This window comes from Lynx canadensis, chromosome E1, assembly GCF_007474595.2.
Source record: "Lynx canadensis isolate LIC74 chromosome E1, mLynCan4.pri.v2, whole genome shotgun sequence".
Lineage (NCBI taxonomy): Eukaryota > Metazoa > Chordata > Mammalia > Carnivora > Felidae > Lynx > Lynx canadensis.
This window is the reverse complement of record NC_044316.2, coordinates 39,100,516-39,127,742: the sequence shown is the minus strand read 5'-3', so window position 1 is coordinate 39,127,742 and position 27,227 is coordinate 39,100,516. Positions and strand designations below refer to the sequence as shown.

At 41.1% G+C, this 27,227-nt stretch overlaps 2 protein-coding genes across 2 annotated transcripts; both read left to right on the top strand.

The window, feature by feature from the left end:
* The first annotated feature begins 2,117 nt into the window (after positions 1 to 2,117).
* Positions 2,118 to 9,557, top strand: KRT20 (keratin 20). Its single transcript, XM_030295496.1, has 8 exons — positions 2,118 to 2,561; positions 4,170 to 4,252; positions 5,543 to 5,699; positions 5,977 to 6,138; positions 6,271 to 6,396; positions 7,318 to 7,538; positions 8,309 to 8,358; positions 8,885 to 9,557. Exons 1-8 carry the CDS (start codon positions 2,157 to 2,159, stop codon positions 8,980 to 8,982), a joined length of 1,302 nt encoding a protein of 433 aa, XP_030151356.1. The 5' UTR covers positions 2,118 to 2,156; the 3' UTR covers positions 8,983 to 9,557.
* A 6,223-nt stretch (positions 9,558 to 15,780) lies between these two features.
* Positions 15,781 to 20,968, top strand: KRT12 (keratin 12). The gene is made up of 8 exons (XM_030295493.1): positions 15,781 to 16,392; positions 16,777 to 16,859; positions 17,838 to 17,994; positions 18,873 to 19,034; positions 19,133 to 19,258; positions 19,400 to 19,620; positions 20,284 to 20,354; positions 20,877 to 20,968. The coding sequence occupies exons 1-8, from the start codon at positions 15,781 to 15,783 to the stop codon at positions 20,966 to 20,968; spliced, it is 1,524 nt and encodes a 507-aa protein (XP_030151353.1).
* Positions 20,969 to 27,227: the final 6,259 nt, after the last annotated feature.

Genomic DNA, 27,227 nt, shown 5'->3' with positions numbered 1-27,227 from the left:
TTGGATTCTGTGTCTCCCTCTCTCTCTGCCCCTACCCCACTCATGCTCGCTCGCTCGCTCTCTCTCTCTCAAAAATAAGTAAACATTAAAAAAAAATTTTTTAAGTTTTTCACTAAAGATTTTAGCTGTGACAGCTAGTTACAAAGTAATTTAAGGTTTGTAACAAAAAGCTAGGTCTGCTTAGTACATGTTCAGTTACTGGTGGTGAACACTCAGGGAGTATTGGCTGATGCATATATGAATGGATGAAAATATAAGTAAGAGATATCCACATATATATCATATATATCATAAAGAGTATGAAGTAGGTTTAACTCTCTACACACCCTGTCTACACCCCTGTCTACACCCCTGTCTACACACCTGTCTATACATATAATGGCTCCACTTAAGCTATCAGTCTGTGGACCTGTGAGAAGGTCAGGCTTCCGTGAAAACTTGAGCCACCCAAATCCATTAGAGATTCTAGGAGGGAGCAGCTGCAATGAACATGTAGTTTCAGAACGGATGGAGCAAGCAATCTGTCTCATAGGGACTGCTGAGCTGATCTTGTAACAGGGGAGAGAGACTCCTCCATGTACCAGGTCAAGTGCAAAGCACTATGCTATTTATTCTGTTTTCAGGGAACAAGACCTAAAGCCAGGCATTGATGGAAACTTTTAACGACTTACCTAGTCTTAGAACATTAGAATTAGGAAAAAGAAAAACTCAAAATCATCTATCCACCACTCACCTAAATTCATTTAATTCACTTCCCCAAGCTACATCTCCAAATGTATAAATGTTTCATTCCTGTTTTAAACACTTGAGGTTTTGTGTTTGTACAAAACATTTTAATAATTTTATAAAATATAACCTCTAAATAGGGATAAACCTAAAAGCCAAAAAAAGCATAAAATGGAGATTCTGAAAGTGATTATCAATATCTATAAACCACTGTTCTTATGCAAATCAAAGCCGCAATGAGCTATCACCTCAACCTGTTAGAATTGTCATCGTCAAAAACGCTGGTGAGGACGTGGAGTAAAGGGAACCCTGTGCACCGCTGGTGGTAATGTAAAGTGGTGCAGCCACTATGGAAATTAATATGGAGGTTCTTCAAAAATTAAATATAGAATTACCATATGATCCAACAATCCCAGTTCTAGGTATATATCCAAAGGAAATAAAAATCACTATATCAAAGGCATCTGATCTCCTATGTTCATTGCAGCATTATTCACAATAGCCAAGATATAGAAACAGCTTAAAAAGATTCACAAAAAGATGAATGGCTAAAGAAGATCTCTCACACACACACACACACACACACACACACACACTGAAATATTATTCAGTCACGAAAAAGAAGGGAACCCTGCAACAACATAGATGGACCGTGGGGGCATTATGTTAAGTGAAATAAGCCAGACAGAGAGGACAAATATTATATGTGGAATCTTAAGGACAGAAAAAAAAGTCGAGCTCATAGAAACAGGGGCTGCCAGGTCCTGGGGGGTTGGGAAAATAGGGAGAGGTAAAAGAATACAAACTTTCAGCTTTTAGATGAATAAGGTCTGAGGATCTAATGCAAAATACGGTGACCGTAGTTGATAACACTGTACTGTATACTTGGAATTTATGAAAAAGAAGAACTTAAATGCTCTCACCAAAAAGAAAATGATAAATTAAAAAAGATTTTAAAACATTGTTCTTTTAAACCATTGTTCTTTTAAACCAGTGTAGCTTACTATTATGTACCTATGTCTGTTTCTTTAGGTATCTAAATTATTCACAGGGTTTGCAAATATTCTTTATGTGTGTATTATGATTAAAAAAAAAATCTGCCAAGGCAGGTGCAAGGGCTAAAAGAATACATCTTCTGGTTTCCTTTTGTTGTCTCTGTTTAAAAAAAAGGAATCGCCCCTGAGAAAAGCCTCTAAGGAATGCCTCTAGGCGTAGTTTTTGGAATGAAATGGAACAGACTGCTGTACAAAGAGAAAAAGAAAACACACAGCAAGGCAAGGTGGACAGCGGTGTGAGTCCTGCGGTGAGGTGTCAGCAGAGGAGGTGTTCCTTTCCTACGAACTGTATAAAAGGTCAGCTCATCCACCACCCAGAGGCAGATTCTGCTCCAGCCATCCTGAAGCTTCAGGTGCTCCCTCCTACCATCTCCAATGGAATTCACCGGCAGAAGCTTCCACAGAAGCCTGAGTTCCTCCTTGCAAGGCCCTGCACTCAGCATGAGAGGTTCCATGTATGGGAAGGGAGGCATGCAGCACTTTGGGGCGGCACCCAGCGTCTACGGGGGGGCTGGAGGCCAGGGCATCCGCATCTCGACCTCCAGACCCATGGTGGGCTATGGGAGTGATCTCACCAGAGGAGACGTGTTTGCTGGCAATGATAAGATGACCATGCAGAACCTAAACGACCGCCTAGCAAGCTACCTGGAGAAAGTACACTCCCTGGAGCAGTCCAACTCCAAACTCGAACTGCTGATCAAGCAGTGGTATGAAACAAACACACCTGGCATCAGGGACGACAGTGCATATTACCAACAAATAAAAGAGCTGCAAAACCAGGTAAGGGATGATGCCTTTGCTTTCCACTCTACTGCTGAGCTGCACGGTATAGCAAGGGGGCATCTATGTTAGGTGGGTGCAAATAGATGTCAGAAAGCAAATTAGGCTGAAATGCTATATCTATAAAAATGGTGAATTCCATAATCTACCCTTAGTGGTTGAATAGCTGACTACATAACTGGATGACTGTAAATCATACTTTGTTAACTTTTTACAATATAGTTACATGGAAAATATGAAAATGTTACCCTCCAGGCTTGTAATCTGTATTTTTGTCACAGTTTACCAGGACACAGCTAAGTGGATAGTAAAAAGTTTTTCTAAGAAGAGCTAAAATTTTTAAGTGATGATAAATCTTTTTTTTCATTCAGTTCCCATTAACTTGTGAATTCCCAGTCAATGCAGAGATGCTCCTCCTTTAATTCATGTAAATTTGTAATATTAGTATTAAGACACCATATGAAAAATTTCAATGATGAAGTGACCCAGGGTGGAAATAAGGGGAAGGGATGTAGGTATTCGTGAGGTCCAGATTTTTCAATGCCCTGTTTAATAATCCCATCATCAGTTCAGAAGCCGCTTCTACAGCAATAAGATGTTCTATTGCCCCCAACTCAAATTTGTTGCAATTATATCACAGCCTACTCCCACATTATCGGAGAAAGGTGGAGTTCTATTTATCAACTGTGTGTAATAAAGGGAGTGAACTTTGCTCCAAAGTGAAGGGCACTTATGACACGAGCACTTGCTCTGCTTTAAAATTCGTATATCTAATCAAGGAAAGAATCCCTTTCATTTTCATTCCTATTTTAACATTCATATTCCTTTATAGCAAAGGCCACCTCCTTGGTGGCCTCAGTATACACAGAAAGGCAGCTGGATCTGCTGAAAGACACAGACCATTGTAACATCTTCTACAAGCAGCCTGGATCCATATATATCTTAGGGAACGCACCCATTCGGGAACCCCTTTTTTAAGACCCAGGGCTTATCCATCCTGACAGCTTCAGTGCCCAACACAACTCTCACATAGCAAAGTGTCCATTCATTCAGCCAATAGTTGGTAGATACTAAGTGCTGGACACCATGCTGAGCATTGGGGAATATGGAAACATAATGTGATTCGGAGGAACAGACACAAAGGCTTAATCCACACAGAGGGATAGATGTTAGCAAGGAGGGCCCTATAGGGCAGTGAGAACACAGGCAATTCATCCAGTTCTGCCTTGAAGAAATCACTGAGACTTCCTTGAGGCAACGATGTAGAAGGTGAGACATGGAGGAGAAGTTGTTCACCAAGTGAGAAAGGCTAACAGGAATATTCTCAGCAGGAACAACATCAAGGGGAAGGCACTCGATAAAGTTTGATGGTTTGAGTTGAATGAAATTCTTCCTTTTGTAAAACCATAAGAAAGCTCACCTAACCCTGGGACCAGAGTTGTATTTTATGACTCGATTATGTTAAATGCCCATATCATTGCCCTTCCTATTTTCATGGTTGAAAGGAACATCATCTTTGATAGAATAGTGGTTGTATCTGAAGATAAACTCAATCATTTGAAACTTTTTTCCAGTTGAAAATGTCATTCTTTCTCATGTATTTTCCAGATTAAAAGTGTACAACTGCAAAATTTTCACTGTGTCCTGCAAATTGATAATGCCAAACTAGCTGCTGAGGACCTCAGGCTGAAGTAGGTTCTAGCACCATGGTAAAACTTCCTGGAAAAGGATTCCTTTTAGCTGTGCCTAATGACATTCAGCTTTCCACATTCTTGTTGGTAAAGGAGCTACCCTAAGTAATTTCAGGATCTGGGAGTTTGAAGGGTGGTGGAAGTTATCTGGTCCAGCCCAGCACTCAGGGCTAGACTTCCCTCTCCCACATTCTTAGTATTTTTCACTGGTTAGCTCTAGTCGCTAGAACATTCTTTTTTAGTAACCCTTCATCTACCTTTTCACCCACTGAACCTAATTCTGCCCTTTGGAGTGACACCAAAGCAATTTACAACTCCCCTTCGGCATAGGTGCCCTTCTCTTATCTGAAGCAAGACATTTGTCTACGCTCAGTGATTCCCCAAGTGAGGCATCCATGCTTCTTGGAGTGCCTGCAAATGTACAGCCCAAGTTCCAGGGGTGACCTTTGATGCTTCTGAGTCTGCTGGTGTTTTACAATAGGGTCTGACCAACCAAATAAGTAGGACTATGATTAAAGCAGCTCAGATTGTGTTCACTCTCTTGCAGCCATATCACACTACATGTGATCAGAACTGTTCCTCATAAATGGCTCCTATACTAGGGCTTTCTCATCCTGAATGTGTACAATGCATTGGTATTAAAAACTCCTTTGTGGCTTAAAAGGGTAGCATTTTAATGCTACAAAGGATCCAAAAGGAGGAAATGGGAAAGCAAATCTGAAGACTAAAGCAGTAAACGTTTGTTCATTCCAATTATACCAAGTCAATATCTGGGTGTTCCACTGCATTACCATTTTTTTTAAGTTTTGCTACTTTAATAAAAATGGAGTAGGTAAGATTTTGGAAGAGAATCATGAATTTTTAAGATAACTCACTTGGGATGCATCTGCTTACAAAGTAATAAAAATAATAAATTGATCACGTGCATTCATTAAGTAAATCTAACCATTATTTAATATCAATAATGAGAATCTTTTGCTGACACATTAATTAAAGCAAGTATTTTTTTTTATTTCCTTAAAAATATATTCGAGAATTTAGGCACTTTTAAGAGTTATTTCGGATTGCTTTTTTTTACCAATCACTCCAAATTACAGAGATTATATTATGGAGCAAATTATCTGGTTCCTGGGTTCCCATGAACATTTTTGATATGTATAAAGAAGAATACAATGTATTGAAATTGATCTCCTCACATACCACGTAAAAATATCTCATTATATTAGGACTATCTCTTCTATAATGGCTTCTGGAGGACTCAATTATCTCTGCATACCAATTAATTCACAGGTACGAGGCTGAGAGGGAGACGCGCCTGACAGTGGAGAGTGATATCCAAGGCCTGAATAAGGTCTCGGCTGATCTATCCCTAAGTAGAACAGACTTGGAGATTCAAATTAAAGAACTGACTAAAGACCTGGATCTCCTCAAAAAAGAACATCAGGAGGTGAGGCCATGCTCAGAAGCAGTGTTGGGAATGACAGAAATGGCTCTAATAACGATAATAAGGAGGGGGGAGTTGGTAAGAAGATGACAACAATAAGGGGATGAGCTGTCAGGGTTCAATGACTTAGAGCAGTACCCGCACTACAATAAGCCCTACCTAAATCATTTTCTTTCTTTTTTACTCATTCCCCATGAAAGAAGCCATAAGACTTACTCTTTCTGCCCAGCCTCATCTGAGAACGTGCCTCAGACTATAATTAGGATTTTCACTCTTGTAGGAAGTAGACAGCCTACGCAGACATTTGGGCGATACTGTATGCGTAGAAGTGGATGCTGCTCCAGGCCTGGAGCTTGGCACCATCATGAATGAATTGAGGCAGAAGTACGAAACAATGGTCCAGGAGAACCTTCAGAAGGCCAAGGAACAGTTTGAGACACAGGTAATAGCATAATTCCAAAGGGTAAGCAACTATGTAGAAGCTGTCCTTCAAAAAAAAAGATAACTCATGTTCTTTCTTTTCTCTCTCTCCTTACTCACTTTTTTTTTTTTTTTTTCATTTTTGGAACTTTAGACTCAACTTCTGCAGCAACAAGTCACAGGGAGCACTCAAGAGATCAAAGACAATGAGGCTCAAGTAAAGGAGCTGAGACACACCTACCGGAACCTAGAGATCGAACTCCAGTCCCACCTCAGTATGGTAAAGCACATCTAACTTCACACTCTCAATGTAGTCTATGCTTACTAAGTGCCTGTGTGAGGAACTCTGGGGATGCAGAAAACTCTGGGAAATAACCCCTCACCCTTGCAGGGCTGGCAGGGAAACAGGCCAAACCACCGATTATAATTAAAACACAGAAAGAAATCAAGGACAAGGGCAATGTACTGCAAGGATGCAGAGGGGCAAGTAGACCTGGAAGAAGACCTGGAGGTCTACCTGAGTAGACATCACAGAGAAAGTGGCCTTTAAACTAGATCTTAAAATGTGAGATGAATGTGTAGTTGAACAATAGGGGTAAAGACATTTCAGGCTAAGCAAATCAGTCAGCTCCTGTCATGGTGTCTTACAGTAACAACACTATCCCATCATGGGTTGGCTGCAGCTCTGCTCCATGGCATTTCCACTGTGGGGGTAAGGCTAAAGGAGGTGACCCTAGCCAGGGCATGCCAGTGTTGTTGCAGAAAGAAAAAAGCAATGGCCAGACCATGCGATAGCTCCTAAAGCTTCTCAGAAAAGGCATTTGTCAGCTTCACCTGCATTGCATTAGCCAAAGAAAGTCGCATGACCAAGCCTCCTGTCAACAGGGATGAGGAAACCTAATCCTCCACTTGGAGGGGCACCACAATCACAGGGAGAGGAGGCAAACGTTGAGAACAATAATACAACATACCACAGTAAGACAACAGTGAGCGCAAGGCTAAAAACGAACAAAAGACTCCAGGAACTGGGGATCCTAGCAGCTGGCTGAGGTCGCCTAGATGGAAAGAGGGGGAAACGCAGCTAGAAATAAGAGTCATGCCCACAATGACTAGCAGTGGAAGTTCTCCTCAAATGAAATTAAAATTGAGCCACCTTTTAAGTTTTCAACTAAGAAACATCCACTTTTTCTTGTGCTCATAGAAAGAATCTTTGGAGCGTACATTAGAGGAGACCAGAGCTCGTTATGGTAGCCAATTGGCCACCATCCAGGCACTGCTGAACTCCATAGAAGCCCAAATGACACAGATTTGGAGTGATACAGAACGCCAGAACAAGGAGTACAATATCCTCCTTGACATAAAGACCCGGCTTGAGCAGGAAATTGCTACTTACCGCCGCCTTCTGGAAGGAGAAGATGTCACGTAAGGCTCTTAGAATCAAGGGATATGTGCCAGTGTCTACATGCTGTGCTATTTTAATGTCTACATATTACACTGTCACTCATTCCCCAGCACCAATGCAATCCCTAGCACAAAAGCAATTACACATGCACCACCAACAACAAAACAAAAATATACCAAAAGTACACCCATCCTCCAAATACCAAGTATGTGTAGGACCGACTTAGAAGATGGTTCTACAGTGGATGATACAGATTATGCTTTGCTAATTTTTATGATTAATACATAATTGAATAACTTTTAACACAACAATAACTTTTAAAAATCCTCATTGAGAGGTCATGAAATGAACAACAGAGTTTGAGACCAGTTTGAGAATCATCAGTATTGCCATAGCAACTGTCTTCAACTACCACACCCAAGAAACTCAGTAAGAGAACACAAGATTTAAACTTCCACTGTAATTTTGTTATTTTTATTACAAAAACTTCTAGCACAGGGTAAACAGGTCAGTTTTGGAGCTATCTATCTATCTGTATATATAGAGAGAGATAGATAGAGATAGATAGATATCTGTATATATATATAGATAGATAGATAGAGATATAGAGGTATCTGGAGAGAGAGAGAGAGAGAGAGAGAGAGAGAGAGAGAGAGAGAGAGAGAGATGGTAAAGGGGGGAATGCAAACACAGCATTAAAACACACATCAAAAAAGGCAGGACAGTGCTTCATTTTCAAAATGGTGATAACACCTTTTCGTGTCTCTTTTTCTTTTCTTAAAAAATACAGACAGACAAACACAACTATAGAGCATCTGCCGAGCACCCTGGAGGAGAAAGGTAAGTGTTCTAATTTCACACATTTCCTGTAAGACTGAATTCTCACTCAGCAGCTTACCACTTATTAAATGCCACTGGTGAAAAGTAAAGAGAGATCGGTTTTCAAGTCAGCAGATATTACCCTAGGGATTCTAAAAATCAGGCACGTCATATAAAGAAACCCCCAACATGGGAAGTTTGTCATACTCCCACAACAGGGTAGTTTTCTCGGCCCACGCTATTACCGTTCTGAGACATCCTGGGATCATGAAAGGGAAAAAAAATAAGATGAAAAAGTACATTTGGCTTAATTTGATATTGTATCTTTCTCTTTGGGGGTGGGGAGAGAAGAAAATTTGTGAATTTGGAGACAGTGACATATTTTCGGCATTTATTTATAAATTTGACAAGATTATTTAAGAAAAAGAATGGGTTTCTTTTCTCTTTAGGAAAAAATACATGTAAAATCATGATGATTTAGAACTGAATATTATGTCAGCAGAGGCATGTTCCTGAATTAACATTTTATACTTAAATCTAAATTCAGATGTGAAGAGAAAAAGGAAGATTAAGACGATTGTGGAAGAAGTGGTGGACGGCAAGGTTGTGTCGTGTGAAACCAAAGAGATGGAAGAAGATGTGTAAACAGTTGCCGGGAGATGCTGCTGAGGGTTTGAAAGACATGTAAACATAATTTTTGCTCCCTACAAGAAAGTGGCCATCAGAAAGCGCTATTAAAAATTTGTAGTGATCAGAAGCGGGGGAAAGCCCATTTATCAGTCTCTATAACTGAATATAGATGTTTTATTCAGAGGAGTTGCAAACTGCCTACAAAAATAAAACCCAGTGAGCACTAGGACATTTAAAACCTCATTGCCACCATCTTTACCATGAAACACATTGGGTATAAGCTATAGACCACCTAATATCAATTTGTTAACGTTCCTGAAAATTATAGCACATTTGAATTATACTAAACTTTGCAGAGCAGAGGAGTCCCTGCAAATTGCAAATAAACCACTCTCTAATCTTTCCTGTTTCCGAATTACAAAATCTCCTTTCGGGGGCCTCTGGATTCTTAATTGAGCCAATTTCTTGGTTAATTGCATTGGATTTTTGATATTGGTATAATCCTGCTAGCTTTGAGTTACATCTGCTTTCTTTTCCATTGTCTCCATTGCCTTTTAAAATTCCCCTCAGCTCAGGGCGCCTGGGTGGCACAAGTCAGTTAAATGTCCGAATTCAGCTCAGGTCATCATCTCACGGTTCATGAGTTTGAGCCCCAAATCGGGCTCTCTGCTGTCAGCACAGAGCCCGTTTCAGATCCTCTGTCTCCCTCTCTCTCTGCCCCTCCCCACTGCTTCTCTCTCTCTCTCTCTCTCTCTCTCTCTCTCTCTCTCTCACTCTCTCTCTCACACACACACACACAAAATAAATACATAAACTTAAAAAAAAAAAAAAACAACTCAACTCAGCTCTTCGAATAATTTGAGAGTCAGACTCCGATTTCAAATGCTGAGCAGAATAAGAATGAAGCACATCAGGCTTGAAATGGGAATAGATTAGGGGCACAGGTGAATATCAGACTCCTGATTTCAGCTAATGTCACGATCCCAGGGTCCTAGGATCAAGCCCTCGAGCCCTGGGTTGGGCTCTGTGCTGAACCTAGAGCCTGTTTAAGATTCTCTTGTTCTAGGGGCGCCTGGGTGGCTCAGTCAGTTGGGCGTCCGACTTCGGCTCAGGTCATGATCTCACACTCCGTGAGTTCAAGCCCCGCATCAGGCTCTGTGCTGACAGCTCGGAGCCTGGAGCCTGCTTCGGATTCTGTGTCTGTCTCTCTCTCTGCTCCTCCCCTGCTCATGCTCTGTCTCAAAAATTAATAAAAACTTAAAAAAAAATTCTCCCTTCTCTATCTGTCTCTCTCCCTCTGCCCATCTCCTCCACTCATGCTTTCTGTTTCTAAAATAAAAAAACAAAAAAATAAATAAATAAAAAAAAGAAATGGGAATAGATTAAACACAAAATTAGTGAAAACCTTCTCAAGGCAGAATGCTTCTCCTTATGACAAAACTGCATAAATCATCAGGTGTTCTCTTTCTTTATGGGGTGAATGTATGTTATGAAATATTTCTCACTATTTTTTTTTAAATAATAGACTTAATGAGATAAAATTCATACACCATAAAATTCATCCTCATAAAGTACACAATTCAGTGGTCTTCAGGATGTTCACAGGATTGTGCAACCATCATTACTGTCTAGTTTTAGGACATTTTCATCGTTCAGAAAAGAAACCCCAGAAGTGCCTGGTGGCACAGTTTATTAAGCGTCAGACTCTGCATTTTGGCTTAGGTCATGATCTCAGGGTCATGGGATCAAGCCCCTCAGCACAGAGTCTGCTTTGGATTCTCTCTCTCCCCTCTCTCTCTACCTCTCTCTCTCTCTCTGTGTCTCTCAAAATAAACATTAAACAAAAGAAAAGAAACCCCAGTAGGAGTCACCCCCCACTTCTCTTCCCCCCAGTTCTGGCAACCAAATCCACTTCTTCTATGGATTTGCTTACTCTGGACATTTCAAATAAATGGAATCATATAATTTGTTCTTTTGTACAGAAATGTTTGTAGCAGCATTATCCATAAGCCCAAAGTAGAAACAACTCAAATGTCCATCAACTGATCGATGGATAAACAAAATGCAGTAGGTCCCACAACAGAATATTATTTGGCAACTTACACACAGTGCGAAGAGATGAACCTTGAAAACAATATGCTGAGGGAAGTCAGACCCAAAAAGATACATACTGTATTCTCACCCATTTTGCATTTCAGTAAGCAGTAACTGCCTTGCAAATGTTTACAGGAAAAATCATTTTGCCCTCTCTCGTCATATTCTAGTAAATGAATAGCTTGGATTTAAATTTTGATACATAAGTTTATAAGTAAACAGGATTTTGAGTGTGATTATATTGAAAATAATAATGTGATTTGCTTACAGATAATAGTATCTACCATTTATTGAGCACTTACTATGAGCTAAGCAGTATGCATGGCATTTTGTATGCATTTCTCATTTAATCCTCACACTGACCCCATGAAGTAGAAGTTATTAAGTTGAATCATATGATCTTGCCAATACGTGATCATTTTTTACCTTTAAAAAATAGCAATTTCATATGGGTTGGCCTTATTCTATTATCCCCATTTTATGAATGAGGATTATATATGAAGATATGAAATAAGTCTCCCAAAGTTACAGTTACCAAGTCATGGAGCAAGACTGAACCTCAGGACTGTTTGTCTGAAGTCATGATACCCTTCTAAGCAATTAATTACACAACAGTGAATTCTTTTTCTCCTACCAAAACATATTCCAAAATAGTCTGTAACTTTGACATGCAAATACTGAAACTGAGTCTGATTAGTAAAAACCCTACAGGAGGTGGGGATTGAAATTCACTAGGCATGGCCATCATCAGTATGACAATTATTGCCTACGGCCCTAGGCAATAATGATACTTTGTTCAAAAGTTAGGATTACTACTATCTGAATTTCCTATCATAAAAATGAAAACTAATCCTTGCCTTTGGGTCAATCTCTAGTTTCTTCCAAACAATCTTTCGAAGAAAGCAGTGAAACCCTACATACATGTGGAACCAGATGGCTCTACCTCTGTTTCTTCCAGTAGTTACTGTGTGAAGGTGAAGTGTTAATCTCCGTATCTATACTTCTTATGCCAGCTAGGACACGGAACAGCATGACCCTATTTCTGACAGGCATACAGATCCAGAGAAGATCTGTAGTCCCTAAATATGGGTCTCTTTATCACGCATTGGAATTTCATGACTTCATACGAAACCATCAGTGCCGAAGTGGTCCCACCACACTGCGAGAGAAACCCCAGAGGGGAAGCTAGGATGGACTTGGGGGATTACACCTACTAAGAGCCTTATAACATCTAGAAAGAATGACATGGAATGACATAAAATCAAAACATGACCAGTGGACACCCTGTGCTCTCACCCTTACTGACTTGGGGACAGTCTCAAATAACAATTCCAACTTAAAGTATTAGCTAGTGCTTTTTATTTTTTAATTTCCCTTCAAACATTTGTTTTCTCTCCCCTAGACTCACTTCTAAGATTCGCTTCCCAGAAAAGGCAAGTATAGATACTTGAGCACAATTATTTTAAATTTACATATAGGCATTAGAGGTGGAAAGTATACATGTCAGCACAAAACCGGCTCCAAGTTCAAGAATTCAAGTTAATCATATTCCCATATCACGTGATGATATCACTAAGTTACAAGTCTGCACCTGGCACATTCCCTCCAGTCTGTAAGCAAGTAATAGCCTGTTTTCATTTCTATGGCAATCACAATGGACTCACCCTTGGTGGGGCAGGTTGGGGGGGAGCTGCTTGTAAGCAAAAATTAATGACCATAACATCAAGCTCCTGTGCAGGAAGTGCAAGTTGAACTAGTACTTTATATGATCTCTGACAATGCAGTTACATGTCAAAAGTATAACTAAAACTACATTTGCCCACGCGTTCGCAGGATTTCATGTGTGGTGTCATTCTTTCGGTCTCAGCCTACACAATGAGAAATGAAATTCAAGGAGAAAGCTTTTTTGAAAAGAAAAGAGTGAAAGCTCCAGGTCGATGTGCAGGGCAGAAACCCAGTCTCATGGCTGGCGGCTCTGAGTGACCCTCTGTCTTTTCTGTTTTCACCATAAGAAGCAGGGTTATGTTGTCTATAAAACGCACTGCAACCTGAATCCTGTCTTTGCCACCTCCTGTCTCTGTGGCCTTGAATAAGTCACTTGACGTCGTGACCCTCAGATTGCTCCCTTGTAAAATGGGACAAAAGTATCCAACTGAAGAGGTTGCCACAAAGGTTAAAAATAACGTCTGCAGTTTACCTGGCCCACTGTCTAGAACGTAGTAAGCCCACTATCACTATCAACGATTCAAACAAAGACAATCTCATTCAAAGTGCTTGTAATACAGATTAAAGGAACCTTTGGTAACAATCTCCATAAGAGGCTGAGGCCCCTGGTTATTTCCATTTAACACGTTTCCATTTTCTCAAGAAATGAAACCAATGGATTATGGCCTCTCTCATCAAGCAGAGTCTGCATTTGATCACTGCATCTTTTCTATATTTATTGTAAGAATATGTAGTTTCTGCAAATGTCTTGCTTAAAACCCCTTTATTTGGAAATCCCACCAGCTTGCTCTTTGTGATGTGTATAGGAGGGGGGAAAATACATCTCTTCACATGTGTCCCTTCCATCATAAGGTAAAAGGAAGTTGTAACTGGATTTCACCCTGGGTTCATCATTCCTGTCCCTGGGAAAGCGAAAAGAAGGGTCACACAGTCCTTCCATTTGCCAGAATTGATAATGAGTATTCCCAATAGAGGTCTGAAATGGGCTTCAGGCGTAAACCCTCTGCATTTGCCCCCATATCACCAATGGGCACTGCTGGCTCTGGCTCAAGAGCTCAGTGAGTTAAGCGGCCGACCTCTGCTCAGGTCATGATCTCGCATTTGTGGGTTCGAGCCCCACACTGGGCTCTGTGCTGGCAGCTCAGAGTCTGGAGCCTGCTTCGGATTCTGTGTCTCCCTCTCTCTCTGCCTGCCCCTCCCCTGCTCATGCTCTGTCTCTCTCTCTCTCAAAAATAAACATTAAAAATTTAAAAAAAAAAAAAAGACTATTCATAGACTTAAAGAGCCTCACTTCGGGGTGCCTGGGTGGCTCAGTCTGTTGAGCGTCCGACTTCGGCTCAGGTCCGGCTTCGATCTCACAGTCTGTGGGTTCGAGCCCAGCGTCGGGCTCTGTGCTGACAGCTCAGAGCCTGGAGCCTGCTTCGGATTCTGTGTCTCCCTCCCTCTCTCTCTGCCCCTCCCCCGCTCTCACTTTGTCTCACTCTGTCTCTCAAAAATAAATAAATGTAAAAAAAAAAAAAAAAAAAAAAAAAAAAAAAGAGCCTCACTTCCCAGGAAGCTAGAGTCAATATTTTCTGGATATTTGGAGGGGCAGGGGGCAGGGATTGAGGGTGTGAGCACTGCTATAATTTTAATACACAAAAAATCAGTTGTATTTTGATACATTAGCAATGCTGGGGGTACAGCAGTGAACAATCAGACAGTGAAATCAGGCTCCTGATTTCTTTTTTTTCTTTTTTTTTTAATTTTTTTTTCTTTTTTAACGTTTATTTTATTTTTGGGACAGAGAGAGACAGAGCATGAACGGGGGAGGGGCAGAGAGAGGGAGACACAGAATCGGGAACAGGCTCCAGGCTCTGAGCCATCAGCCCAGAGCCCGACGTGGGGCTCGAACTCACGGACCGCGAGATCATGACCTGGCTGAAGTCGGACGCTTAACTGACTGCGCCACCCAGGCGCCCCATGGCTCCTGATTTCATAGAGTTTACTAACAAGGTAATTCTTATGTAAAGGGAAAGCTGTTGAGAATATTATAATATTCTACTCAAAACATAATATTTTTCAATGTTCAAAAGGTCCCCTTTCTGAATCAGAAAAAAAGAAACCATGCGACATCCTAATTCTAATCTGATGATTTAAAATCCTTGAGAATTCAAGGGCACCTGGGTGGCTCACTTGGTTAAGTGTCCAGCTTCGGCTCGGGTCATGATCTCACTGTTCATGAGTTCAAGTCCCACAGGGGGCTCTGTGCTGACAGCTGAGAGCCTGGAGCCTGCTTCAGATTCTGCATCTCCCTCTCTCTCTCCCTCTCTCTGCTCCTTGCTCTCTCTCTCTCTCTCTCTCTCTCTCTCAGAAATTAAACATTAAAAAAATTAAGAAAAAAATCCTTGAGAATTCAAATTCCTGTATGAATCTGGAAAATGCATTTATTCCCCCACCTCTCACCAGGGCGTTTCACAACTGCTTCTGAATCTATATTCCACTAGGAGATAGACTAGATCATGACCGCATGGTTTACATTTAGTTTTCCAAAGGAAACAAGTCAGAAATATGAGTGAAGAACTTTAAGAAGCTCAAGGCTGAGGACGATGTACGATGAGTTTATCCATTTGACAATCACTCATTGCCTTCCCACTGTGCCTAAGACACCGGGCAGTGCTGAGAATACAAGCAATAGAATATGTTGGAAGAGAAAAATTCCTTCTGACAACCTATCTCTACTCCACCCAGATTTCTTTTTTGTATAACAAATATATAATGGGCACAATTATTCAATTAGTTCTATACCGGTAAGTTTTCAGTATGCATAAATCATGCATTTGTTGAGCTGGTCAAAAAAGGGGGAAGCACAATATTTTGAATGAAGAGAGTGAACTTTTCAACTGTAACACCCATTTCATGACCTATAAAAGGCCAACCTTTCTGCCTTGCTGACACTGCTTTCTCTCAGGTTGTAGCCCCCTTCCCCGGGCTGCGGATCTCTCCAGCAGCACCATGTCCCTCTCAGTGCGCACCTCTGGGCTCTCCCGGCGGCCATCTTCCCAGAGTGGGACATCGGGCAGAGCCAGGGGCACGTCCGCTTCCATCGTTGGAAGTAGCTATGGGGGGAGCACCTTTGGCTTTGGAGACAGCTATGGGGGAGGCTTTTCTTCTGCTTCCATGTTTGGTTCTAGTTCTGGCTTTGGTGGTGGCTCTGGAATTTCCTTTGCAGGAGGACTGGGCAGTGCTTATGGGGGAGCCCTGGGAGGTGGTTCTGGAGCCCTGGGAGGTGGCTTTGGAAGCCTAGGAAGTGGCTTTGGAGGCCTGGGAGGTGGCTTTGGAGGCCTGGGAATTGGATTTGGAGGAAGCCCCGGAAGTGGCCCTGGAGGCATTCTCTCTGGCAATGATGGAGGCCTTCTTTCTGGATCAGAAAAGGAAACCATGCAAAATCTTAATGACAGATTGGCCTCCTACCTGGATAAGGTTCGAGCTCTAGAAGAGGCTAATACTGAGCTAGAAAACAAAATTCGAGAATGGTATGAAACACGAGGATCTGGGACTGGAGACCCCGGGTCGCAGAGTGATTACAGTAAATATTACCCATTGATCGAAGACCTCAGGAATAAGGTAACAATATGGTTTTTGAAGGGGCTTTGGGAATTCCTTTTGATGTTTCTTTTTTACTATTCCAATATTTTACAGTGATAAGACATGTAAAACTTAAGGTTTTTCAATTTGACTGTATTAGGAGCAATTTCTCAACTCAGGATATTTAGTTTCATTTTATCATTTATTATAAAGTGATTGTACTTCTGCTATCTTTTCTGCAAAAACATGTTTCTTGATTTTTAAATAAAATTTTATAAATGTTTTCTTTTAAAAAGTTAAATTGTCTTAAACTCATAATGAAATCGCATGTTAACATCACCTAAAAATTTTCTGTCAAAAATATACCTGCATAATACTAGTATTTTCCGTCCTCATTTTGTGTGTCTCCCCCTCTTTGGCCAGATCATTTCTGCCACCATTGGAAATGCCCAGCTCATCCTGCAGATTGACAACGCGAGACTGGCTGCCGAAGACTTCAGAATGAAGTGAGTAGAACAAAAGAAAGACTGATGAGAATTGACAGGTCTCATTATTTCTTCTTAGTCCCTATTTTCCTGCCTTCGTTGATGGCAAACATTCTACCCCTCTGCAGTTCACGTGCTCTGCGCATTTGTTGTTTTGGTAAATGCACATTGGGCATTCTAGGAAGTAATCAGATTTGGACACAATTCACCTCACACATCCTTAATTATAAGGTGCTTTAGCCTAGGGCTATGATCACCATGCTGGTAATTTGCTGTTGGCTCATAACACGGATATGATATTACCACCGATGTCCCAAACCTCGATCTCCCATGCATCAAAATGAATTCATAATGTTTTTGCCCAGAAGTTAAGTGAAATTGTCTTTTTCTGGATGACACATACCACTAAAATATTAACCACACACCTATTTTGATATTCCCTCCTCCTTTCCCGTACTCCACCCTCCCAGACCTGAGGAAGAAACACTAATGCTCATCCTGCTCCACAAAATCCCCACACAGGATGTGGCAGTGCTGATGATCCTGAACCTCTGAAGTCTTGGTAAAAGCTATTAAGGAAGTAGCAGTGTTTTAAATTAAATCATGAATAAAAGTTAAGCAAAAAGACTATTATTTTATTTTCAACTGCTTTTAGGATGCCATCAGAAACCCCACCTGGAGAGGGGCTACTACTGTCTATAGCCAGGGTGGCCAGCCAAAGGGGAAACTGTTCCCTGGGACACAGTGCTACTGAGGGTCATTGCTGGCAGAAAAGTCTCACCTCACAATTTTTTCACTTCTCTCCAACTGAGCAGTAAATTACCATGAAAAGAAGGAAGGGAAAATCTTAAAAAGGAAAAAGAGCATCATACGTCATACGTCACGATGCTGCCACTTTTAAATAATCACAAGGGGCACAAGACAGCCCTGAAATGATGGCAGTGGCCTCATTCAAATGGGTGTGTGGACTCCAGGAACTGTTTTGCACTTGGTTTTCAGGTATGAGAACGAGCTGGCCCTGCGGGTGAGTGTGGAGGCCGACACCAACGGCCTGCGCAGGGTGCTGGACGAGCTGACCCTGGCCAGGGCCGACCTGGAGATGCAGATCGAGAACCTCAAGGAGGAGCTGGCCTACCTGAAGAAGAATCATGAAGAGGTCAGCTGAAAAGGCAGCTTTCTAAGCTGTTTTTTTTCTCCCGAATTCACAAATTACAATTTCAAATTTACAAACCTACAGTTAGACCCAATATGGATGATATATCATGTCCTTGTTAAATTGGCCCTTTGCTTTGAATTTCTGGATGTGTGTATGTATGGTGGTGGGATTGGTGGTGGTTTCAGTGAAGGTTTAACGGATTAGAGGTACTTTCTGATGCTGTCATTTGCATCACTAGGTAAGAACAATCAGAATGTTAATTGTCCTGATTTAGTGATTTAAAAAAAATATATAGTACTTTTCAAGTTCAAAAACAAAAGTCTACAAACAATACATAATGTTTTATATGTTAGAGAAACAGGTTATGCCCAGTGTAAAACTCCCATGGTACTCTGGTGTGCCACTATATCAAAAGCTGGTGTATAAAACAGACATTAATCATGACCCTGGCAATAGGTTTCTAAATAACTTTCTACTGGAAATCAATGACTGTGGTACAGTGCGCAACCCTTGTACTCTCTGCAGCCCCCGTCTGGCAGCTGTGGTTGAAACCCCACTATACCTTTCCCACCAGGCCCTCCCTTCTTCTTGGTAAAGGCCCTGGAACCCCAAGAGGCAGGGCCAACTCATCCATTTTCTATGGTAGGCACAGGCCCTAGGGCCTATGGTAAGTTTAGGGACCCAAGAAAATGTCTTAAGTTCTTTTAAAATAGAAGAAAAATACGAATTTTTAGGTTAAAAAAAGTTTAATTTTTGTATTATGTCAGTACAGCAACACGGTTATGAAATAAAACATTTAGTGTCTTTTGTGTTGGAAGAGACCCACGAAAGTCACAACGGGCCTCTGTGACCCTCTTTTTCTCACTCTCTGTGCCCAGGAGCTCCAAACCTTCCTGGCAGGCGGCCCGGGGCAGGTCAGCGTGGAAATGGACGCTGCTCCGGGGCTGGACCTCACCAGGCTCCTCAACGACATGAGGGCGCAGTACGAAGCCATCGCTGAGCAGAATCGTAAGGACGCGGAGGCCTGGTTCGTTGAAAAGGTACCACGAACAGAAACAAAAGGCTTTGACCCATTTGCAGGAAAGAGGCGCGGGAACAGCGCCCGCTCACGTCCCTTCACCCCTGTTTGCCTCGGCAGAGCGGGGAGCTAAGGAAGGAGATCAGCATCAACACGGAGCAGCTTCAGTCCAGCAAGAGCGAGGTCACCGACCTGAGGCGCGCAGTTCAAAACCTGGAGATCGAGCTCCAGTCCCAGCTGGCCACGGTAGGGCGCGCCCGCGCAGTATCTTTTCATGACTTCCAAAGAAAACGTGCCATCCACATTAGGAAGGCCACCGGCGGGCCGCCTTCCTCACTTCAGTCCCCTCCACCGTTCTGTCTGTGCCATTTCCCTCCCACCGTGCAGAAGAAATCCCTGGAGGACTCGCTGGCGGAAGTGGAGGGCGACTACTGCGGCCAGCTGTCGCAGGTGCAGCAGCTCATCGGCAGCCTGGAGGAGCAGCTGCTCCAGGTGCGCGCCGACGCCGAGCGCCAGAACGCCGACCACCAGCGGCTGCTGAACGCCAAGGCCCGCCTGGAGCTGGAGATCGAGACCTACCGCCGCCTGCTGGACGGCGAGGCCCAAGGGTGAATAGACAGGTTGAAATGGGTTGGAAATGAGTTTAGTGGCTGACCAACAGCGGCCACCTGCTGCGCTCTGGGCAACAGAAGGCAGGGTTCTCTGGTTGATGGAAATTAACCACATCTCCTAATGACATGCCTTGGATTTGGTAAATGTCCTACACTTTGCAAAGTGCTGTCACCCGCTATCTTGAATTTTATAAAATGCTGGGATGAATAATGGCACCACAGACAAGAGGCATACTGCAAAGGAGCACTAGAAAAGTCACCCATTAGAGACCTGGTATCAATGCCCCAATGCTAAGAATGACACATCAAATAACAGCCACCTGAGTCACCTCACAACCAACTGCAGCGAACTTTCCAAAAGGGAACAGCAGCCTGGAATAGTGGGAAGAGCCCGGGGCTGTAAATCAGGAAATCGGACTTCTGAGAGCAGATCTTCCATTAACTGCCAGTTTGCTTCACTTTGAGAGCCCATTTTAGGCACGGTTTGAAAATAAAGGTCCACGCACTAAGTGATTCCTCTCAGGGTGCAACATTCAATCATTGTTCATCAAGAAATTTAGAAAACTAGTTTTATGCACATTTTTAGCTTAAACAGCAAACTCTATTTCTCCTCCTCCCAGAAAGCATCATGTGATACCATCTCCCTTGTTTTCTTTACAGCGACGGTTTTGATGAAAGTTTATATGTGACAGACTCCAAATCTCAAACACAGTCGATCGATTCCTCTAAAGGTATGCAGATTCCCTAAGAATCACTTAGAGTAAGTCAGAATCACACTTATTAATGACTAAAACTATAAGATCTCATTAAATATTGCAGTTAATAATATTAATAATTATTATTAATTATTATTATTAATATTAATGATTTAAAGTATATTTGCATTTCTGAGCCAAGGAAAAATATTTATGCATTCCTGCAGAAAAATACACAGTCTGTACTATATAAAACTTTTGGTGAGCCCAGGAAGGGAAAAATCTACTCTACAAAGAGGTATTATGAGCATCATAACCACTTTTTAAATGTTTAAAAAGAAAAGTATTTTCATTTGTGCATAAGACAATACAGAATACATTTCATTTTCACTGAATAACATGCATTGTTTTAGAATGCAAAAGTCACTTCCACAAGTTTAAATTTAATGGATTGTATCTGCCACTATCTCACTTAAAGCTTAAGTCAAACAACAATCAATTTTGGATGAATATGTGAAACACTAACTTTCGCCCCCTTCATTCTATTTTTATCTTTAGATCCAACCAAATCCCGGAAAATCAAGACAATTGTGCAGGAAGTGGTGAATGGTGAAGTGGTCTCATCTCAAGTTCAGGAAGAACTAATATAAAATTTCATTAGATCTTCCCCAAGATTGATTCCTTAGGAACAGTAAATTTACAAGCAGAAATTAGTTTCAGAGTAAGATATTAGTTCAATTCTACTTCTGTCTGTTTCATTTTCCTTGGATTCCCTATTCACTATGAGTCCTTTTTGCTCTTCAATTACAAATCACTATGGCCATGTTGGTCTTTATAACAAACCAAAATTGCCTTACATCTTTCTGGACCTGCAGTAGTCTTTTAATAAACTTTCTTCTGGTGACCAGGCACATGTTTTAATCACAGGATTCTGATCAAGTAGTATGGTTTTAATAAATAAAAGATGAATGGTAATAATGTGAAATGTGTACCTTCTCTATTCCAACAATAATGTCAAGAGCATAGAGAGAGGTTTGTAAAATACTAATAGTAAAGTAGATAAACACTGAGATGAAGATGGCAAGGTTGGAGATTAAGTTAAGAAGATGCTTTTAGAGAGGTGCCTGGATGGCTCAGTCAGTTAAGCATCCGACTTCAGCTCAGATCATGAGCTCACAGTTGGTGGGTTCGAGCCCCATATCGGGCTCTGTGCTGACAGTGCAGAGCCTGCTTGGGATTCTCCCTCTGCCTCTCTCGGCCCCTCCCCTACTTGTGCTCTCACTCTAAATACATACATACATACATACATACATACATACATACAGATTCTTGGTGCAGCACCAGCCTGGGATTCTCGATTTCTGCCCCTGCCCCATTCACATGCACCCACATGCGTGTTCTCTTTCTCTCAAAATAAATGCACTTTAAAAAAAAGATTCTTTTAGAAGTTCTGTCCTTTCATCGCTTCTCGGCCTTTTGGCTAAGATCAAGTGTAGAAGTTCTGTCCTTTTTACATCAGCCAATCAAGGTTACAGCAAAATTACATTACCCATGATGGGGGAGAACAGTTGTCCTATTCTTTTTCTAGGACCTTCTTTCATTCAGTCATGAAACACTTACGGAACCCTTACAGTATACAAGACTGGAGACTCAAAGGTGAATATGATAAGATCTTTGCCTGGATGAGCTCACAATCGAGGGCAGAGATACACCTCTACCAGAAATGGTGATACAGAGAGATAAGGCAGATAGAAGTTCAAAGGACACATGGACGAAGAAGTGAACAGTTTGTCAGGGGGCAACTAATTGCTTCATACAGAAATCAACCAGGCAGAGAAGGGGAAAAGGAAACAGAGGAAACACATGTGAAAGAACACGAGGGTGTAAACAAACATTGCTTTGACGTCCCTTCTCCTATCTGGCACCATTGAGGCCGAGGGTGGGGTTTTCATTGGGGTGGATCAGACCCATGAGTCAATAACAGGTGTCATGTTCTGGGTTGTGGCAGCAGGTGGCCAAAGTTTAAGCCTGAGTAGATGGGGGTTCAATCTGGGTTGCCAAATTCGAAACCCTAAAAGGGAAATAAGAGCAGGACTTAACGATTAAGAGCCTGGGCTCTGAAGCCAGACTGGGTTCAAATCCCGGCTCTGCCACTTCATAGTAAGTAACCTAATCCCTGTGTGCTTTAGTTTCCCCATCCATCATTGAAGTGGGTGGGTTTTGTGGAGATGAAATGAGGTAACATACATAAAACACTAGAAGCTGTCCCTGGCACCTAACAAGTACTCAATACATGCACTCTATTATTATTTAGTGTATGGAACCCATATGGGGCACAGCAACCAGGGGAACTGATGAACAAGGAGTGTCATGGGGAGCAGAAGGGAGAGGCAGGAGTCACGCAAGCCTGGAGGAATTCTAGCCCTGAGTGCAAAAACCCATGGAAGGTTATTATGCCATTATAGCTGACCTGCTTCAGCATGCAGCTTTCTGAAGTCACACTCCTTCTAATATTTGCTAGTGGTTTCCAGTGCTCCATTTATCTCCATATTATGCATAGCAATTCCACTCTCGGCCTAGCCCTCACCCACCACAACACATCCTGGGAGAACTTTACCTTTTAGATCCAAAGAAATGATCAAAGTCTTTTCCTGAACAAGGTCCACAGCCTCCAAGTAATAGATGATATCCCTTTTCTGGTACACAACAGTGGCTGCAAATAGTACTACTCTTTCAAATAACATCTGTTTTCCTTATAACTACATCTGCACTGTGTGCGACTCAAAGGAGAAAGGAGTTTTGCACAAGGATAAACCCAGTGGGCTGTTCCTAGCTACCATCTTAGTTTTTCAGCACTCCTTTCCTTTCAAAGCATTTTCTCCTCTGGGCTCCCATGGACAATACCTCACTTGCCATTTTTTTCTCAGATCCTTCTTTGTGACCTCTGAATGCTGGCCACGTCTTTCTGTCCTCTCTCTCTACACTCATACCCTGGGTGATCTTAACTAATCCTGTGGCTTTAAAATAGCATCTATAGACTTACTGTGGTGGTCATTTCACAATATACACAAATATTGAATCATTATGTTGTGTATTTGAAATGAGTAAATATTGTGTGTCAATTACACCTCATTAAAAGAATAAAGTAATCTTCTATGCATTGATTGCTTCTTGCAGTAGCCTCCAAGATGGCCCCAATGATTTCCACCTCCTGGTACTCCTGTCCCTGTATACAGTCCCCTCCAACAATGAATAGAGTAGACCTACTGAAGAAGTGATCGTGTGTGATTTCCAAGGCTAGGCCACAAAAAGCATTTCAATTCTGGCTGGGTCTCTTGGATTATTCACTCTGGGGGAAGTCAGCTGGACTTAAAGTTATATTGGGGGGGGGGAGCTACTGAAAAATAAATCAGTGATATCACAAAATTGCCCACATAAGCGCCAATGGCTAGGATCTCATGGAATAGTCATCAAGTCCAAAATAGCAGTCCTATTCTGGTAATATTTCAGAATATTCTACAGTCTTCAGTTGGCAAAGGGTGCATTAGGTTTATTATTTAAGTTCACTCTGCCCCATTCTCACTGCTAAGAAGTGCAATTAGCACAGCATCCTTATCACAAGATTCCAGCCCTCATTCACAAGACCACAAGCCCTAATTCAACACAGATGTAAAAGGTTCTTTTGGACTCAGCAATTAATGAATTGCAGAAGTGAGAGGTCTGTCTTTAAGGAAAATAAAGGGAAAATAGCTTACAAGACAAAACCCAAGTACAAGATCAGACAACAAAAGACAAGCATATTGTTCATGATCATTTTAAAATCTAAAACTTCGCCAATTAAAATGTTTACTTTTTATATCCTTTTGTTGTATGTACAGGCTACAGAAAGATCTGGAAAGTATTGTATATACTAATGTATATTAGTATATTGTATGTATATATGCATATTGTTACAGTGGTTATCTTCTAGAAATTACCAAGGACTCAGAAGACAATTATATTTTTTCTTATGTACATTTCTTAAAATGCTTAACAAAGAGCATGTATAACTCTGATAATTAGGGAAAACAATAACTTTTAGTTATCCAGAACAAATAGGTTTGCAAGTAGGTCACAGTAGAAGGGAACCATCTAGAAAACAACCCTGGGTTGCCAAAGTAGTCAATTCTTTTAGGCTTTGTAAGAGTGCCACCTACTGGAATCTCAGGAACTGAACTTTTAAAAAACTAACACCGCTTTTCAAGCCACTTGAGGTATGTTTGATACTAGAAAGTTTACTTTTCAAAAAAGAGAGAGGGGCACACGGGTGGTACAGTTGGTTAAACACCCAACTCTTGATCTCAGCTCAGGTCATGGTCTCACAGTTCATGAGTTCAAGTCCTGCATCAGGCTCTGCAGTTAGGTTGCAGAGCCTGCTTGGGGTTCTGTCTCTACTTCTCTCTGACCCTCCCCCACTTGTGCTCTCTCTCTCTCCCTCTCAAAATAAATAAACTTAAAAACATTTTTTTAATAAATAAGTAAAACACAAAAAAAGAGATAAAGAAAAGAAAAAAAGGCAAACTATCAACTTAATAAATGAAAACATTCTTATTTAAATAACAAATGGCATTAATTTCCAGAAAGTCCACCAGTAAGGAGGCAAGTTGTCTTAAGGCATAAAGAAGAAAGCTAGTAATTATTCAGAGTTTAGACAACTAGAGAGACAATCTGAACTACTCAAGCTTTTAAAAACATACTCAAACATCAACTGAAAATTTATTCACATAGCTGAGAAAGTGACTTTTTATAGGCTAGTGAATGTTTAAGTTTTGGGACTGGATCTAAGATTTAAATAACATTTAACATTAGTATCATAAACTCAAAATCAAAGTGAAAAATATTAATGTCCTAACTGACTCTTCATCCTATGCTGCTTCCCTGGCTGAACCTGGCTGGTCAGATTATATACATTTCAGTTGTCAGCTTGGAACGTGCATCCTAAAGTTATATATATACAAGAAGTTTCTGCTGAGAAAAATATATCCATTTTGGAGTATTTCATTTATTTGTCAATACCATGGGATTTTTTTTAAAAAAAGTCATTAGAGCTGCAGTTTCATATTTCAAATGAACAGAGCTGCAAATACAACTTTTTTTTTAACCGGTCGAAGTATAATTTTTCATTTTTTAAACAATGATCAACTGGTACATTTATGTATGTGAGACACCACATATTCATTTATTTGTGTATTCATTCATTCATCCAGTATTTATTCAGCACCAACTATATGTAAGTCTATACATATTCTACTGAAAATAACCAGTTATGGGGGCACCTGGGTGGCCTAGTCAGCTAAGCATCGATTCTTGATTTCAGCTCAAGCCATGATCTCACAGTTCACGAGATCAAGCACCATGTCAGTCTCCACCTAAAAGGGCAGAGACTGCTTGGGATTCTCTCCCTCCCTCACTCTCTGCCTCTCCCCCACTTATGTGTATGCACATAATTAATTAATTAATTAATTAAAAAAAAGAAACAGCTTTTATGGATGTAAATACATGAAGATAAATACATGATAGTTTCATACATTATTCTCCTTTGTTGCATTGGTGCAAATAGACAAGTTGTTGTCATTTTTCATTGGCAAGTGTCCTTTCTCCAGACACAGTAAATCTGATTATTTAACAAAAGTGTGAGGAGGCTTCATCAATTCCTTTTGGAAGATATGTTACGTCTTCATTCATTTTTAGGAGTTTTTGAAGTTTTTAAGAGGGGCAACTCATACTGTTCAAAAGGTATTTTCAGGGCATTTTTTTAAGACCGTATTTTTAAGTAATCTTTACACCCAACATGAAGCTCTAAGTCACAACCTCGAGATCAAGAGTTGCACAGTCCACTGACTGAGACAGCCAGGCACCACAGCATATTTTTTTAAATTAGGATACTTTTAAATATTTAATTACATTTTACATGACATTTTTCATTATATAAAAGTACCTCCAAGGTACTTTAAGATGTTTTCACTGGGCACCCATTTTATACAACTTCATGTGCTGATTCTGGAAGGACAGGGTAAGTTTACTGTTAAACTTCCCTATCTTATCTAATAAGTTAACTGAGTAGGCTGATAAATAATAAGGTAAATTTTCATCATGGTTTTTTAAAAAACAAACAAACATATACAATCAGCATCCAATCAAGAGATAAGCCTGGAACCAAGACTACAGAATTGGATCCAGACTAACAGAGGATTCATTATCAGTAGTGCTACAGATAAAGCAGAACAATGAAGTCTAGTTTCCCGGGTCTCACTGGTCAGAGGCTGAGGGTGAGGAAAAGTCATCCGAGGGGGGCGGGGAGGAAGGTGGGAGAAGCTGGTTCAGTTCCCCAGAGGAGTCTTCAGTGGTAGACCTCCTTCCCCTATGGGACTCAGGAAGGTGTTTGGACAGCTTGTAGGGCTGGAAGGAGCAAGAACTGAGTGCTAACCAGTGGGAAGATGAGAACTGCTCTAGGGGAAGGAAGGTCTCAGCAGGGAGGGGAGCCCAATGAACATTTTAGTCATCATTATCATCATCATCTGTCACCTCCGGGGTACACAGTGAAAAGCTGCATGACAGAGGAAATCATCGCTGATGAGATAAAGGACAATATAATACTGTAATTCCCCAGACACAAAGCTAAAGGGACAGATTACACAATTCTTTCCCGATTTGTCCAGATGGAGGTTGTTTGGCTGCATTTTCCAAAGGTCTGGCATCCGGGAAACCTAGTCACATAAAACTAAGTTCCAAAAACACATGATATGCACCATAAAACACTTGGTATATAAACATATGTCCAAACGTTTTATATCGTCACTTCTCTGTTCAGAATGCGTGTGGGTCATTTATGTTTGGTTGAGACAAAAGAATCACTAAATAAGGGTCATT